Source organism: Myodes glareolus, chromosome 16, assembly GCF_982192425.1.
Source record: "Myodes glareolus chromosome 16, mMyoGla1.1, whole genome shotgun sequence".
Lineage (NCBI taxonomy): Eukaryota > Metazoa > Chordata > Mammalia > Rodentia > Cricetidae > Myodes > Myodes glareolus.
Window position 1 is genome coordinate 58772233 of NC_142041.1, and position 16949 is coordinate 58789181.

A 16949-nucleotide genomic window follows, 5' to 3' on the forward strand; every position below is an offset into this window, starting at 1 on the left:
TGAAGGATCAGAAACTCAAAAATGGTGATCTGACCCTTTGTCCTTTTGACTTTAAAGTGATAATCAGTATTGCACACTTTTCTGTGATACATCCAATGGGCTTCCTAGGGTGTTTCTCTGTATTTGCAGCTTAAATCGATATGCAGGTGGGTGGGAAGTTCCTTAGCAGGAAACAGAACACTTGAAATTGGGTAAAAGGCTAAAGTGGAAGGATTCCCTTTTGGTAGGGAAAACTTCGCCAGCCTGATCTTGTAACAGCTGGGGTTTGGGACCTCTGTGCTTGGGAGCTTGGGTCAGTGTGACAATGTGCCAGTCAGAGGGAACCAGTGGCCTTGAGCTACTACTAGTCTGAGCAGCCCAAGTGAAGCAGGACACCCTAGTGAACTAGCCTGGCTACCTGTAGGCAAGAGTAGAATGGGACCCCAGAAGCGGTATTCAACAGTCCCAAAAATCTGTCAACCCCCACAATAAGTTCTGCAAAGTTATTATTCCCATTGTATAAATGAAGAACCTGAGGCATCACCCCCCTCAAAAGAAGAACCGTCCAGAATCATATAGTAGTAGCACATTGCAAAATTGGAACAAAGAATTTAGATCCAACTCCCAAACAGACAACTAAAGACACAGTTTTCTCGTTTGAAAGAGGTCTCCACTTCTGTTAGTGGATCTGTCCCTGTGGCAGCTCCGGGCCCTCTTTGAGGAAGATGAAGTCAGTCCTTAGGCAAGCAAGCCTTAATTATCACTGGGGGACAGAAGGCTGCATCTTCAAGGAATTTGGCAGACCTCAGCAGGGGGCAACCACGGTCTTTGGCAAACATCACTTTTCCATAATGTTGTCAATTCCAGCAACCCGGACCCTCCACCTGCAGGTCCCTGAACAGCTGTTGTTCTGGAGGCTGGGGGGGGGGGCGGGGGAGCAGTGGCTGTCTGCCTTCCTTTAAAAAGCAAATGTGCGCCCCAGATCCCCGCTACCCGCTGGGATCCCACCTGGAATGTCATCCTCCGAGCTAGAGGTCATCTCCCATATTGAGAAAGTCAGAAAACTACAGGGAGAGGGGTGGACAGCTTTGACAAGAGGCCCTGAACTCTCCCTTTTAATATAAGCCAGATTTAACATATGTCATTCGGTAAATCCGGGAGTCCAATTTGAGGCTTGTAATTTGCTGCAAGCTTCCCGGCTCCTCAAAGTGAGGCGGGGCTGCTCCGAGCACATCAAGGTAGCTGGTGGAAGATGTAATTTGCCCACTGTGAGCCTGCATGTCGGTTCCCTATTGTAATTTTTATTTGCGTTGAGGTTTTGTGGTTTTAAAAAAAAAAGGAACTAGATTTATTTTTAAATTAAGCCGACCTAACTTCAAAGGCAGTGAGGGGACGATGCGTATTATATAGAACCCCTGTGTAATCTCTTACAGCTGTATTCCCTTTCGGACCACAATTGGTAAATGGCTAGGAGACCTTTCATGACCAATGTGCTGTCTTTCTCTGACCTCATACCCGCCCCCCTCCATGGGTGCAAAACCCTTGCGTGGGGATTTTAAAGCCCCTCTGCCCTTCTCAGCTTCTAAGTCTAATCCTGTTTGTAACGCGCCCTTCTGCATAGACGATGAGAAAGGCAGACTTCAGTCCTTGTCAATGCCCCCTTCTCACTGTGACCCATTTCTAGAAAGGAGGACTTCTTCCAGGTCAAAACTCTGGACCAGTTAGTTCCAGAATCATCTGGAGCAAACATTGATACTGAAAGTTGCTTTTTGACATAGTCTCAGAAAGGGAAAGGAAGGAAGGGTTGGAAATTTCCCTTGAAAAGGATGGCAGATAGAACTGAGAATCTGCCATTAGAGGATTGTTTCTTCCCAGACATTTACATGAAAAGAATGTGCTTACTGACCTGTGGAGGAAACTCCTCAGCTCTGTTCTCCAGTCTTAGAGGAACGCCCCTCAGCCCTTAGCCGTTCACAGATGTGCAAGCTGACTGTCCCCGTCCACTCTTAGGCTGTCTTGTCCCCTTAGTGGGAACTCACGTTCTCTACCAAGCATACTTAGTACTTTGGGGATGGTGTCTTCAGAGCCTAATTAGTGAGTGTGATGGTTACCGGTAACAGTCTGATGCTTGCTGTCACGTCAGACTTTCTACAGTACGAATGGGCTCTGCGACCCTCCTGGCAGGAGGAAATGTGAAAGACAGGTGGCCTTTCTGTGGCTCAGTGTACGCAAGAGCATCCCCAAGGACAACCACAAGTGACCTATGGGAGGTTACCAGTTCAGTGTGGCACTCGCTGAGGTCTCCTGCATTCACCTGGCTCGTGGAGACTGTTTCCAGACTCCCCTTCAGACTTTCTTGTCTATAGTCTTTCAACTGTAGACTTCTACCCCCAAAACAGAGACAGGGAAACGGATCCCCCGCTCACTACAGATGGTGGCTTTCTCTGTGCGCCTGGCTGTTCAGAATTCTGTGCTTAAAAACTCTCAGACCGAGAGAGCACCCCTTGCTCATCCCTTTGGTCACGTTGTTGAAATATGTGAGTTGTGAAAACCCAGACTTGATTCCACTGTCCTTGCTAGACTTTGCAAATTATTTGCCTGCCTTGGTTTTCTCATCTATAAAATAGTAGTAGATTATTAAGGATAGTAAACCTGTTAACCAAAAGAACTGAGACAATCAAATTAGTTAATAAATATATATATATATGTATGTATATATATATATATATATATATATATAATAAGTTGCATAATACTTTACAGTCAATCCACCTTCTGTGAGCTTTAATAGCCTGTGGAGAGCAGGTTTGAACCTATGAGTAATAGTGTCTTGGTGAAAGAATCTTGCTAACCCTAGGCAGTGGTGGCACACTACTTTATCCACAGAGCAGAGCAGGCGGATCTCTGAGTTCAAGACCAGCCTCGTCTACAAAGTGGGTTCCAGGACAGTCAGGGATACACAGGGAAACTTTGTCTGGGAAAACAAAAACAGAACCAACCAAACAAACACAAAAGAATCTTGTTAACAGGTCCGTGCTTCAGATGCCTTAGACGATAGTGTATCTATGGGAATCAAGGAAGCCGTTGACATGACCATTTTGAGTGTTCAGGGCTATGTAACTGATGTCACTGATCTTTGCGACCCATTGTATGTAAGTGTGAATGGGACTATTCTACAGCCAAAGGGCCCACTTCTCCATAGTTAACAAAACCCTTGTGCCCTACCCCTACTGATTTCTCTTCGAAGCAAGTATTTTATTGATAAATGTGTAAATTGCAGACATAGTCTTGGCTATAGTTCCAGCAAATATAACTGAATTAACAGTTTTAATATACAACATGAAGAACAAGCACATCTCTTGAAGATGTACGAGTGGTCGATAAGATTATTTTAAGAGATTAATGTGTTGAAATTGTAAGTCAGCATCAACCCACATAGATTGCTGATGACTTTATTAGGCTCATTAGCAATAAACATTTCACGAACTAGCAAGAACATTCCTTTCTGCATTTCTATTTTATCTGTAAACCTGAAGCAACCACCCTTCTCACCATGTATCGCTTACACGTTTTATTCACGGAATAAACTGAGCTTGCATTAATTGCATGATCAGTCAGAGTATTATAGGTTTAAGTTTACATCCCTAAAGAGGATGTGTACTGTTTGGGATGGTGAAGGCTACAGTCTCAGAACTCAAAGAGATCTCATGATGCTTGAGAGACAAATACTTTAGCAGTGACTAAATTATCTTTCAGAAGTGATTATTTCACAATCTTTAGCTTGAAATGCTTCCCCAATGGCTAAGCTTTGGTTAAAAAAAAAAAGTGTATATGATAAGACTGCTTTCTGCATGTTTTCAGAACTCCAAGCTATAACTATGCACCGAACATGGACAAACACTGGATCATGCAGTACACAGGCCCCATGCTGCCCATCCACATGGAGTTCACCAATGTCCTCCAGCGCAAACGACTGCAGACCCTGATGTCAGTGGACGACTCTGTAGAGAGGGTAAGGCCACCTCCCCCCTCAGCGACAGGTTTTCATCTAACTTCCTCTCATAGATCTGCTCTAGTCAATCCAGCTTTCTTAATGTTATGTTAAGGGAGAGAAACGTTGTGTTCAGTGACATCCTCACCCCTGTCCCCTTGTCCCATTTCTTTGAGTCTGCTTCTTAAGGTGTCAGTTACAAAGGACTGAAAAATCAAACTATTATAAATCAGGGTCCATAAAACTCTTAAAAGCTTTCAGAAATTAAACAAATCATGTCAGCGAGTAAGGCAGATTTAATATAACGCAGTAGAGACTCGCGATGCTTGCGGTGAAAGCAAAATCAAGGACCCTCCCTAATGCAAACAGCAGCAAATCAGCTCCAGTTAACCTTAGCAGTAGAAAAATGGAGATTAAGTATGATATGTTTTCTGGATTTTGGCTGTCCTGGAATTCACTTTGTAGACCAGGCTCGTGTTGAGCTCACAGAGATCCATCTGCCTCTGTCTCGAGTGCCAAAATTAAAGGTGTGAGCCACCACCTCCCGGCTGTTTTCTGGCTTTGTAATAAAGACTGAGCCTGCCCAGATTAGGTCTTATTTACACTTATAAATTAAATAAAGGATGAAATAATGGATGAAAGGATTAAATGAAAGTGATGAAGTTCAACTTTGCTCTAGTCATAGATTTTTCAAAGTGAAATCCAGAGAGTTCGTTGGGATAGGTGGCTTATGACTTTGTTTCGTTGTTTGCTTGTTTAGCAAACAGGAAACAAATTGCGTAAGCAGAATACGCTAGATTAAAAAAAGAAAGAAAGGTTTTTGGCTGTACTGTGGGACATTTCCCCACCGGGATCTTAAGTATTTTAAAATGTGGATGGTATCCCTGTTTGCCAGTCTTACTAAGGCAACTCTTGGCTTTTGAAAAATGATGGGAGTCGGGCGTGGTGGTGCACATCATTAATCTCAGCACTTGGGAGGCAGAGGCAGCTGAAGCGTTGTGAGTTCTACACCAGCTGGTCCTTTGGGGGAAGCTGTGGCAAGGCTCTGATGTGTCACCGCCCATGCACCACTTGGGTCTGACTTGTCCTGTGCTCTGTTGCAGCTGTACAACATGCTGGTGGAGACGGGAGAGCTGGACAACACGTACATCATCTACACTGCCGACCATGGGTACCACATCGGACAGTTCGGACTGGTCAAGGGGAAATCCATGCCATATGACTTTGACATCCGTGTGCCTTTCTTTATCCGTGGGCCAAGCATAGAACCAGGGTCCATGTACGTATTGGTCTGCAGCATCTAAGATAATTCAGATCCTAATCTCAATGTCTGTTTCTTTCCACCCAGAACTAAGGAAGGAAGACATAGGGGTTGGCAATGTGCCTTCCCTGCCACCTAGTAACTCAACTATACTGCTTAAACTATCCGTGACTGATTCTCTCAAGTTGAAAACAGGCCATGTCCTTTTGCCCTGTGTATATGGCCAGTGTGTGTTCTTGGAGAACACCGTCCCTCTTTGAATCAGAGATTCACTGTCACTTTTTATAAGGCCCAATGTCATCTTCTTAGCTTCTAATCAAGTGTTAAAATGCCTGGTTTATTTTATGAGAAAAGGGACTTAAATGAGTTGTTTCCATCAGTGAGACAAGCCCTGTATCCCTCTCTCTGCCGATGTCCTCCTCACAGACACAGGTGCCCATGCCCCTTGTCTACCATATTAACTTGCTTTGTAGTAAACTGAGATTGTGTGTGTGTGTGGAAAATTATGGAAGTGGCAAAAGACAAATTTGGAATTAGAATTCCAAACAGTGTCTACCCATGGACTCGGGCAAAACCAAGAAGGCATACAGGCAGAGAGAAACTTCCTGATAGTTTTTTTTTCATCTTTTTTTCTATTTATCTATTCTTTTTTTATACAATGCATCCTGACCAAAGTGTCCCCTCCCTTCAGTCCTCCCAGCATGCCCCTTCCCCACACTCACTGCTTCTCCATTACCCATTAGAAAAAAGCAGGCCTCCAAAGGGCTATCATCCAAAACCACATAACAAGATGCAGTAAGATTAGGCACAAAGTCTCATATCAAGGTTGTATGAGGCAACCAGTAGGAGAAAAAGGGTCGCAAGAGCAAGCAAAATAAAAAGTCAGAGATACCCCTTACACTCCCACTGCTGTGAGTTCCACAAGAGCACTCAGCTACACAACCATAAGGTATAAGCAGAGGGGCTGGTTCAGACCCATACAGGCTCAATGTTTGTCACTGTGAGCCTTATGAGCCCTGTTTGATTGATTCTGTGGATCATGTTCTCCTGGTGTCCTGACTCCTCTGGTTCCTACAATCCTTCCTCCCCTTCTTCTGCATGGTTCCCCAGTTCTGCCTAGTACTTGGCTGTGGGGGAAAAAAGTATAACAACACCACCAAAACCAAAAGACAAGCCTGGTGGTGGTGGTGCATTACTTTATCCCAGCACTTGCGAGGCAGAGGCAGGCAAACCTCTGTGAGTTCAAGGCCAGCCTGGTCTACAGAGCTAGTTCCAGGACAGCCAGAGCTACACAGAGAAACCCTGTCTCAGAAAAGAAAACAACAACAAAAAGATCACTACAAGGAAAGAGAGAATGGAATATATGTTACATGAAAGCAAACAAGAGACTATTTGAATGCCAACAAGAGCGAAAAGGGGTAAAGGTAGGGAAATCAGGAATATAATATCAAAATGTCATAATGAGATTCATTCCTTTGTATGTTAACTTAAAATTAATTTTGAAAATTCCATAGGAACCATCTGGGTATAGTCATCTGTAGTTAGCTTTTACATTTAAGGTCTCAGTCATAAGGCAAACTAAAAACTGTGGTTTCTTACAATATTTACTTTACAGCTTAGTTCAAGAGGCGTTCTGGAATATCACATTTTAGAAGAAACATATCTTCACACACACACACACACACACACACACACACACATGCCATGGCGTTGGAAAGATGACTCCATAGTTTAGAACTTTCACTGTTCTTGTAGAGAAGCCCACTTCAGTTGCCAGCACCCATATCAGACAACCCATAACTGCCTGTGACTCCAGCTCCACAGAGCCAACACCTCCGGCCTCTGTAGACACCTCACGTGCACACACCCACATGCACACACACACATCCACACATAATTAAAAATAATGAAGGGCTAGAGAGACGGCTTAGAGGTTAAGAGACTGGCTGCTCTTCCAAAGGACCCGGGTTCAATTCCCAGCACCCACATGACAGCTGACAACTGTCTATAAGTCTACTTCCACCTTCGAACAGACCTGCATGTAGGCAAAACACCAATGCACATAAAATAATAAAAAAATAAAAAATTGAGAAAATAATAATAAAAGAATTAAAAGCACCAGGTACCAATACATATCTTGCCTGGCTGTGTATTGAAGACACGGTGGTTAGGGGACATCTCTTCAGCCCTGACCCTGTTGATAAATGTTGCTACCCTACCACTCCACTCATCCTTCCCTTGGGGAACAGATGAGAGGGAGGGGAGGCTCAAAGATCGATGAGCCAAGGCTGTGAAAAAAGCATCTCTGTTGCCGTCTGCTACCTGCTTTAGATCTAGCCTGGAACCATCTTTCTCTTGCAGAGTTCCACAGATTGTTCTGAACATCGATCTCGCCCCTACCATCCTGGATATTGCAGGGCTTGACACTCCTCCTGATGTGGATGGCAAGTCTGTCCTCAAACTTCTAGACCTGGAGAAGCCAGGTAACAGGTGTGTCCGCATGTCTCCTCCCAGCCAGCCCCCACGGACACCAGGTTCCTGGTGGTACCCAAAGCTAGCCAGTGCTGAAAACCATGGAAGTAAAACAAGTTTCCCCCATGAGGATTCCTACAAACTCAGCCCTTCTCGGCTGTTTGTGAACTGCGCGTTGATGCCAATGCCGTCACGGTCTGTGGGCAATGGGAGGCGTTTCTTTAAATAAACTGTTAGCACAGATCCACTTGGGGAAACATCCAGATGCTAACAGTAAATATTATTATTTTGCTTTCAGGTTTCGAACAAACAAGAAGGCCAAGATTTGGCGTGATACATTCCTAGTGGAAAGAGGGTAATTATTGGTTCCTGGGGTGCTTCTGGGAACCGGTTCTAGTGGGCAGCTCTTCCTGCTGGGCATTTTTTCCCCTTCTTATTTTGGTTTGCTAAGCCTGCAGATTTCACAAACCCAGTTGCAAGTTTGACTTTACTATTTTACTTTATTTACAAGTGAGTGTGTACAGGTGTGTGTGTGTGCGCACACCGACGTTACCATGCGTGGCACATTTAGAAAGACCAAAGGACAAGTTTCAAGAATCGGTTCTCTCTTGTCATAGGTTCTGGAGAGCAAACCCGGCTGTCAGTCATGCTCAGCGAGTACTTGCCTGCTGAGCATGGCCCTAGCCCCATAGTCTGAATAACTGTCTATTCCCCGCCAGTTGGCAGACATGATCACTACAGTAGAACCCTGAAGAGCAAATTGCCCTTAGGAGGGACTGCAACCTCTCCGTGGCTGTAGATTCATGGTGGCACTTCTCAGCCTGGATTCTTAACTTGTCAACTGACTGTCTGACATAGTCCCCAGTCAGTCTTGCCTGTACCCTACTCCATATGTTGTTTTCCTTATGTTCTTTTCATAAGGAACTATTGACTTATATACATTTCTATTAGCTTCTATGCATTATTGCCACGGTAATTGTTTCCATAGTTACTTCTGGGGTATCTGTTTTGTGATATACATTGCTTTGTTTTTCTCTTTGTGTAAATTTGAGAGAGAGAGGAAAGCATTAATGTAGTTGTTTATTTACAAAGAGAACCTGGAGGGTTTTTGTTTGGTTGGATGGTTTCGTTTGGTCGGTCTTAGTTTTTTGAGACAGGGTTTCTCTGTGTAGCCCTGGCTATCCTGGAATTCTCTCTGTAGACCAGGCTGGCATGGAACTCACAGAGATCTGCCTGCCTCTGCCTCCCGGGTACTGGGATTAAAGGCGTGTGCACCACCCCGGGCCAGCCAGCAAACCCTGAGTATTTATCCAGAGCTGTGTTTGGAAACAATGCTTTCCAAGAGAGTGATGGTTCCTCTGCTGATTCTGCATCTTCATAGGACCCCACTTGTCTGTTGGGCTCCCTCAGATGGCAGGAGCATCCACACCCTCTTGTCTGAAGGAATGAGGAGCTGCTGACAGGGGAAGGAGGGCTTGAGGGGATCTGGAAGGTGATCGGGTGCTTCTCCAGTAAGATGCTTTCCTCTTCCTGTCAAAGGAAATTTTTACGAAAGAAGGAGGAAGCCAGCAAGAACATCCAACAGTCCAACCACTTGCCCAAATATGAGAGGGTCAAAGAACTGTGCCAGCAGGCCAGATACCAGACAGCGTGTGAGCAGCCTGGGCAGGTGAGTGCAGCGGCTGTTTTCTCCGCCTCTTCTGGGCTCCCCACCTCTAAGTTAAACAAGTTTCAGACATCTGTGTATCCCTAAGGTTTCCATAGGGTGGTGAGGGCAAACTCAGTGACAGTTCCGCCCCTCCAGGACTGTCAACTGGTCGTGCTTGGCCTTCTCATCGCTATCCAGGCCCCTTTGTAACAAAGATGGCTCTCGGAGGGATTTCTGTGCCAAAGGGCACCAGCACCACCAGAGTGGGCTGTCTAGCTGTGTTCTTAAGATCACATACTCAAGATGGAGGTGGCTGCTGGGCAATGACATGATAGGACCTATCTGACCTAAACAGAAGCAAGAGGTCATCCAACCAGGGTGCATGATGGGATCTATACCAAAGCTGGGAAAGAAAAGCAGTCTGTGTGTTCATTTTTAACTCACAAAAACGAAAAAAAAAATGGTTTTTCGAGACAATGTTTCTCTGTGAAACAGCACTGAATATCCTAGAATTTGTTTCGTAGACCAGGCTGGCCTTAAACCCACTGAGATCCGTCTGTCTCTGCCTCCCAAGTGTTAAGATTAAAGCGTGTGCCACTACCACCCAGTGCTCACAAACTTTTTGCTATCAGCTGTGATTATGATATTTAATCTCGGTCAACATATCTGTTATCAGTGAGAACGGAAAACTCTATACAGTGAATTAACACCACATAAAAGAAAATAGGGCTGGGCACAGTGGCACATACCTTTAATCTCATCACTCTGGAAACAGAAGCAGGTGGATCTCTGTGAGTTCCAAGCCAACCTGGTCTACATGAATTCCAGGCCAGCCGTGGCTACATGGCCTGGAATTATTCATTTCTCAGAAATGAAAGACACAGAGAAAGCAAGAAGAAGAAGAAAAGTAGGGACATGAGGCCACCAACAATTTTAAAAACTCTTTGGTTGTAAACTGTGCCCAATAAAAGGAAATCTATACAGACTAAAGGAAAATTCCATGTTCCAATGGAATGGCAAAAGAAAAAAAAGAGAGGAAGGAAGGAAGGAAGGAAGGAAGGAAGGAAGGAAGGAAGGAAGGAAGGAAGGAAGGAAGGAAAAAAGGGTGTTGAAAGAAGAGAAGGACGGATACATGGATACAACTGTTCCTAGACTTCTGGCTCCTGCAGGCTCAGTGTGTGATGTCTGTGTATGCCTCTTGACTGGAACTTGGGCATCTTCTCGTCAATAGGCACGGGAATCTCCATCTTACAAACAGATGGCTAGTTTGATGACAACTCTAGTATCTCAGAGGAATTATCTAATTCAGAAAACACAGAACAATAAGTTGGAGAAATGACTTGGCAATTAAGGGTACAAACTGTTCTTTCAGAAGACCCAAGTTCAGTTCCCAGCACCCGTACTGGGCAGCTCCAAGAGGATCTGATACCTTTGGCCTCCAAAGTAAGATACCTACACTCAGGTGCACATGCGCACACACAGACTCAAATATACGCACATAATTAAAGGTAACAGAAATAAACCTAAACAAATAAACAAAGTGCATTTGCTGCTCTCCAAGATAAATTACCTTAACTAAAGAAAGGGGTTTTTTGCTTGTTTGTTTGTATTTTTTTGTTTTTTGTATTTTGGTATTTTCAAGACAGGGTTTCTCTGTAGTCTTGGTTGTCCTGGAACTAGCTCTGTAGACCAGGCTGGCTTCAAACTCAAGGAGATTCACCTGTCTCTCCTTTTCACATTCTGGGAAATCCTATGGGTAATTTCTTTTTAGTTACAAATTTCTCTGAACTTTAGAGATCCACATAGTTAGCCAACTTTATCTAAAGATATTAGGCACGAGAAATGGGCCACTTAGTTATTATCAAATGGCCTCATTCACTATGGTCTTACTAAAAGGTCCCCAGTAGGCTAAATGCAATGTCATGATTAACAACTTGATCCCAACTCACTTGATCCCAACTCTCACTTTCTTGTTTTCAGGGTTACTTTGAAGGATAAAAGGTTGGGGAGGAAAAGGGGCTCAAGGGATAAAATAATACTTGTGTATTAGTCTAGTCAGCCTTAGTTTTCAAGTGGTTCATAGAAAAGCTTAGACCTATTCATCACATTTTAACTCAACGTCTCAATATCTCACACGGACGCTCTTAGGTATTGTTATGAGGGCAACCTCAGGATTCTTCTGTAGCTCCCAGATGGTTAACTCAATGGGCTAAGGCACTTTGTTCTGGAGTTGGAAATGTTCACTAGTGTATCTTATGAAGATTGCTAATCTCGTTAGGATCTGAGGCCTCCGTGTGGTGAGCAAGATATGAATTTGGAAGTGAGGCACGCTGCTTACCCATTTTAAGCATACTGTTCTGGAAATCTCTCATTATGGCTTGTGCTGAAACTTCCATCTGCATCCTAGAGGGCAAATGGAGTATAAATAAACACAATCATGTTATTTTGGCAAAAGCCTCACACTTTCCTGCTGCCCATTAACAATATTGAAAACCTAATTTTGGGGGGTTTTTTTTCATAGTTTTCCAAACTTAATTTGTTCCCGTGAAATGACTTTCTGGCAGTCCCTCTAGAACGTTCCCCTGTTGCTTTCTTTCCGTGTGTACCGTGTGGAACAGCCTGAACTTAGATTTCCTCACCAGGGTGTTTGAGAATCTGAGAGCTAGCCCCTCTCAGAAGCACCTGAACTAATGAACAAAGAATCAGGCTCTGCCTCAGTGGTGAACTTCTAACTGTGGAGATTCTCTAAGCTGGGCAGAGTCCTTGATCTCCTCCCATTTGCTTTTCTATCCACTACACTGAAGATTATCTTTTTGCAGACAGTATCACTGACTTAAGAGAAAGACTCCAGAATAATAAAGTGTATTGTTTGGGACCGGCATGACAGCTCAGGAGACAGTTCAGGCTAGAGCTGACTAGTTTGGAGCCATTTATTTATTTCTAATACTGGATAATGAGTCCAGGGGTTCACGTGTGCCAGGCACATGCACTACCAACCCAGCATCCACTCTAGATCCTCGGCTTCATATTTGGCCTGTGTCTTCCTTTTGCCAAGGTTACCAGCCTTCACCCTCTGGTCTGACATTTTGTGGGGTGCTGAAGAAAACTCAGCAATGTCAGCTCTCTGCTTGACATTCCCAGGCTCCAGAGTGAGTGTCTATCCTTACCTGGTCACCTAGGGAGCAATGGTGAGTGCATAGAGCAACATAATTAAAGAAAAAAAGGCTGGCGCTTAAGAGGTTTGGGCTAGATACAGTAGCCACTGCCTCCTAGTCATGTGTCCTGAACAAGCCATTTAAATTCTCCCAGGTCTCAGCCTTTCCGTCTCTAGACTAGAGAAAGTCAACCTTTGAATTGTGAAGAGCAAGTGCTCTCCTATGAATATCGTGGGAGTAGGAACTGGGAGCAATTTCTCCCCGGTGAAGCTGTTGTCACTGTCAGTCCTACCTGTTGCTTGGATTCCTATGGAGCCAACCGGGGATAAAACCGGGCTGGAGTCCCAGACACTTGGCATGACTCCTTGACTGTGTGCACACAACCACCAGCAGGGATTAATTGCGACAACATGGACATATGTGTTTGCATAGCTTCCCCGTTTCTGCATTAATCCAAGACAAAGTGTGAATTCCCACCACCCTCTCAGTTAGGAATTCTGCCCCCAGCACATTTGTATGCACACATACAACTACCACGTTTGCACACTTACATGCTTGTGTAAAATCAAAAGGTGATGCCGAGTTCTTGCTGCACATTGCTCTCACCTGGAAAAGCTTTGGAAGCCATCAATGTACCTTCTGCCCACAGAGCAGACAGACACAATGTATATGGGCGACAACAAGGCATCTGGGCGATTTCTGGGTTGGTTTGTTTGTTGCTCACTGTTTGTTCTTTGAGACAAGGTGCCCATATGTAGTCCAGGCTAACCTTGAACTCTGTTCTTCTACCTCAGCATCCCAAGGATCCCCTTTACAAACATGCTCCATCACAGCCCCCAGCCCTTGTGATTTTGGTTTGGTTTTCCCAGTGTAAAGAACACCAACCTTAGAATCAGACAAGACCAAAGTTGGAGGAAACTTAGAAATTTCCTAGTTGAATGAGATCATTTCGATCCAGTAAACTGAAGCTAATTTACATCTCTTCATTTCTAACCTGGTGTCCCTCTCTGGTAACTGTCCCTACAACAGCCTGAGGCAGTAGACTCTCCCTCTAAAACTCCACGTTGGGCCTTGGCTCTCAGTCCTGACTGCGTTGTAGAAGCAAAAGCCAGTGCACAGGTCCACCCAGGCAAATTAAATCCACGCCTCTGAGGAAAGAGAAGGTTAGCTGTCAGGTCTCTTTCAAGCTTCTGGAAGAGTCTTCTGAGCAGGCAAAGTCAAGGAGCACGGATGTCGAGTGAGCTTTATTGGGCAGTTGCTCTTCCTGTTTGTCCTCGAGGTAGAGACATTGCCTCCTTAAACAGAAGCCAAACAAAGGAGAGAGGCTCTGGTCATTCACTCCTGAGAAACCGTTTTTGTTTTTTTTTTTTTTCTCTGATACTTCACAGCTTGCTCTGGTTTTAGGAGAGCAAATCTCCTGTCCTTTCATTGAGCTGTTGAATCCCAGCATCTTTGCAATTCAGTTTGTCTTTCCCTTGTCTTTTATGTACGAAGTTGGGGATGTGCGAAAAACTCTCCGAGGTCCCCAGCATCCAGACAGCTGCCAGGATTGTGAGGAAACTGGGATTCGTTTGCTGAGTACATAACTGCTCAGCTCTGAATGAAGTCCGTGTTCTCACCCAGTGCTCGCTCTTCTGCCTGTCTGCCCCTCTCACACTGTGGCTACCCATCGGGCATGAATACAGGGACATTTACCGATATGATTTGACTGGGTTTGTTAGTTTGCCAGGAAGCAACACTTTATTTCAGAGCCCCTGGACTCTGGTTAGATTCACAGCAGGGTTGTGATGTTGCCTTGGGTCACCTGATCACGGGCAGTGGAGCTTCTGCTTACTGCTCCGGGTCTTGTCCATACAAGGCTGAGGCCACTCAGCTTCTCCTCCTGGCCGCCCAGCATCTCCAGCCTACATAGCAGTCACGTCTGAGCGGTCTGCACCTGCATAGATAATTTGCTTCTGTGTGTTTGTTCCACCCAGGACAGGGACAGAAATGTCAGGGACACCTCTTTATTCATAAACTGTGTCAGGTGGCCCCACCCTGATCAACGTGTACCATAACCCTCACATCCCAACATGTACCATAACCATCACATACCCGTCATACCCGGATAGCCTAGCCTCGTCAGCTTCCTCTGGCTTCCAAACCCGCTCACCCCTCTTTCTCAACTGCTCATAAGTTGTTACCTCTGCCTGCCCAAATGCTCTCCCCTCACCTGAGGCCCACCTAAAGTTCCATACCCTGAGCCAGGCCAATATGCTTCTTCTAGTCACTCTCCGGAGCCTTGGGAGTGCATCGCTGTCTACACGTCCTTGGGCAAGTTACTTAAATGTACTGTCTGAGTTCCTTCATCTCCTGTGTGGACACAGCCGTGCCAGCCAGAGAGGTCACTGTGAAGGTTACATCTACTTCTGTGTAGTCAGACACCCAGATTGATGCCTTGGCCCACAACAAGCACTTCCCAAATGCTTCCAGCTGTTTGTCTGTCCACTGTCCTGTTTGACCTGGTGCCAGAACCATACTGTCCCCCACATCTGGCATTGCCTTATGCAGGTGGTTGTCCACACTGAAATTTCTCTTTTCTGTTTCTCCTCCCGAAATACCTCTTTCTTTCATCCATCCATCTCCCCTCATCTCAAGAAAACAGGAGCTGAATCTCCTGGGCAAAACTCTAGTTCACTCTTGTGAGAAAATTTTGCAATGGCTTGAACTAAGTTGTCGTTTGGACAGAGACATTTATATGGTCCTTCTCCCCAACACTAAGTTTGAAAATTTCAGTGCACATCTGGTTTTCGGGTGCTGACACTGGCAGAAAGTTAATCAGGTCATCCTAGAACTACTACACATTGCAGAGAACATGATTTGACCTATACTATGACACATAAGAAGGCACACTTTGGAGAATTAGCTTGTGTATATAAAACTCAGCTTTTATCTAGTCCCTGGACAACAGCAGACATTTGAAAAGAAGAAGCCGAAGCCCATGTTTTGTTTGTTTGCTTCTTAACCAAACAAGTGTATTCTGAAGTATAAAGCAAGCATCCTGTGCAATCTGCGGGATATATGCAGCCAGAAGGAAGGGACCACGATGCTCACCCGGTGGTTATTCCAGAAAGAAGTACCCGGAGCCACCACATCGCAAACTATTGTGGTGGGCATTCATTACTTAATTTACAGACAGAGAGACCGAGGCTCAGAAGGAGAAGTCAGTGGACCAAAACAGAACTGGAAGTTTACGTTCAAACCCAGATGTGTGTGAATCAAAGCCATAGACCCCTCTGGGCCAATAACCCACTCCTACATAGCACCAGCCTTTGGGAGCCTGAGGGAGGAAAATCACACTTGAGTCCACGGTATTCTGGGGGTACATATTACTTTGAAGAGACGCCATGACCACAGCAACTCATATAAAGGAAAATATTTAATTGGGTAGCTTACAGTTAAGAGGTTCAGTCCATTATCATCATGGTGGAACATGGCAGCGGGCAGGCAGGCATGGTGCTGGAGAGGAGCTGAGAGTTCCTCATCTTGCACAGACAACAGAAAGTGGTCTGAGACGCTGGGTAGTATCTTGAGCATATATGAAACCTCCACACTTCCTCCAGTAAGCCCATGCCTACTTCAACAAAGCCACACCTCCTAAGAGTGCCACCCACTATGAGCTTATGGGGGCCGTTACATTCAAGCCGCCACACTGGAGTACACATTGAAGCCTGGTCTTTTAAAAACATACATGAGCCAGTGAGAGGGCGCAATGAATGAAAGTACTTGCTGCCCTGCCTGACAACCTGAGTTTTCTCGGAAATCCATGTGGTAGAAGGGGACCATTAATTCCTGCAAATTATCCTCTGATTTCCACACAAGTTCTACGGCATGTGTATACATACATACACACACACACACACACACATTAAATAAACTAAAAATAAAAAAAGTCATAACCATTAAATAAGAATAGCTGGGCAGTGGTGGCATAAGCTTTAATCCCAGCACCCAGGAGGCAGGCAGATCTCTATGAGTTTGAGGCCATCCTGGCCTACAAGAGCTAGTTCCAAGACAGGCTCCAAAGCTACAGAGAAACCCTGTCTTGAAAACAAAAAACAAATAAACAAACAAAAAAGCTGCTGTATTCCAGAATGTATAGCCAGAGAGTAGGTTGTTCAGTGACTAGGTACACACTTTTAAAAAGCAACTTCGATAGCACTGGCCTGGGTTCACGTCCCACATCTTCTCTTTAGAACCCAAAGCACTCAATAATTTTTAGAACACATCTTCAGGACTAAGACGGTGAGGTATTATTTTACCAGATGCAGAGTCTGGAAGAAAACCGAAGTTCTGTTGTTTGCTCAAAGTCCCAGAGTTAGGGGCAAAGGATAATTAAAATCGAGGTTTTCAGACACCCCACCCAATATTTCCCTCTATTAAAAATGGCTGCTGTGTTTCAAG

The 16949-nt window shown here is 44.9% G+C and overlaps 1 protein-coding gene across 4 annotated transcripts in view; it reads left to right on the forward strand.

Moving 5' to 3' along the window:
- The window catches only part of Sulf1 (sulfatase 1), a 167981-nt gene that overhangs the window by 123694 nt on the left and 27338 nt on the right, over positions 1-16949 (forward strand). For all 4 annotated transcript variants that reach the window (XM_048420442.3, XM_048420443.3, XM_087897230.1 and 1 more), the window contains 5 exons: positions 3841-3991; positions 5074-5249; positions 7593-7721; positions 8002-8058; positions 9243-9372. In XM_048420442.3, coding sequence (XP_048276399.3) covers positions 3841-3991; positions 5074-5249; positions 7593-7721; positions 8002-8058; positions 9243-9372 — 643 coding nt within the window. The remainder of the gene's footprint in view (positions 1-3840; positions 3992-5073; positions 5250-7592; positions 7722-8001; positions 8059-9242; positions 9373-16949) is intronic.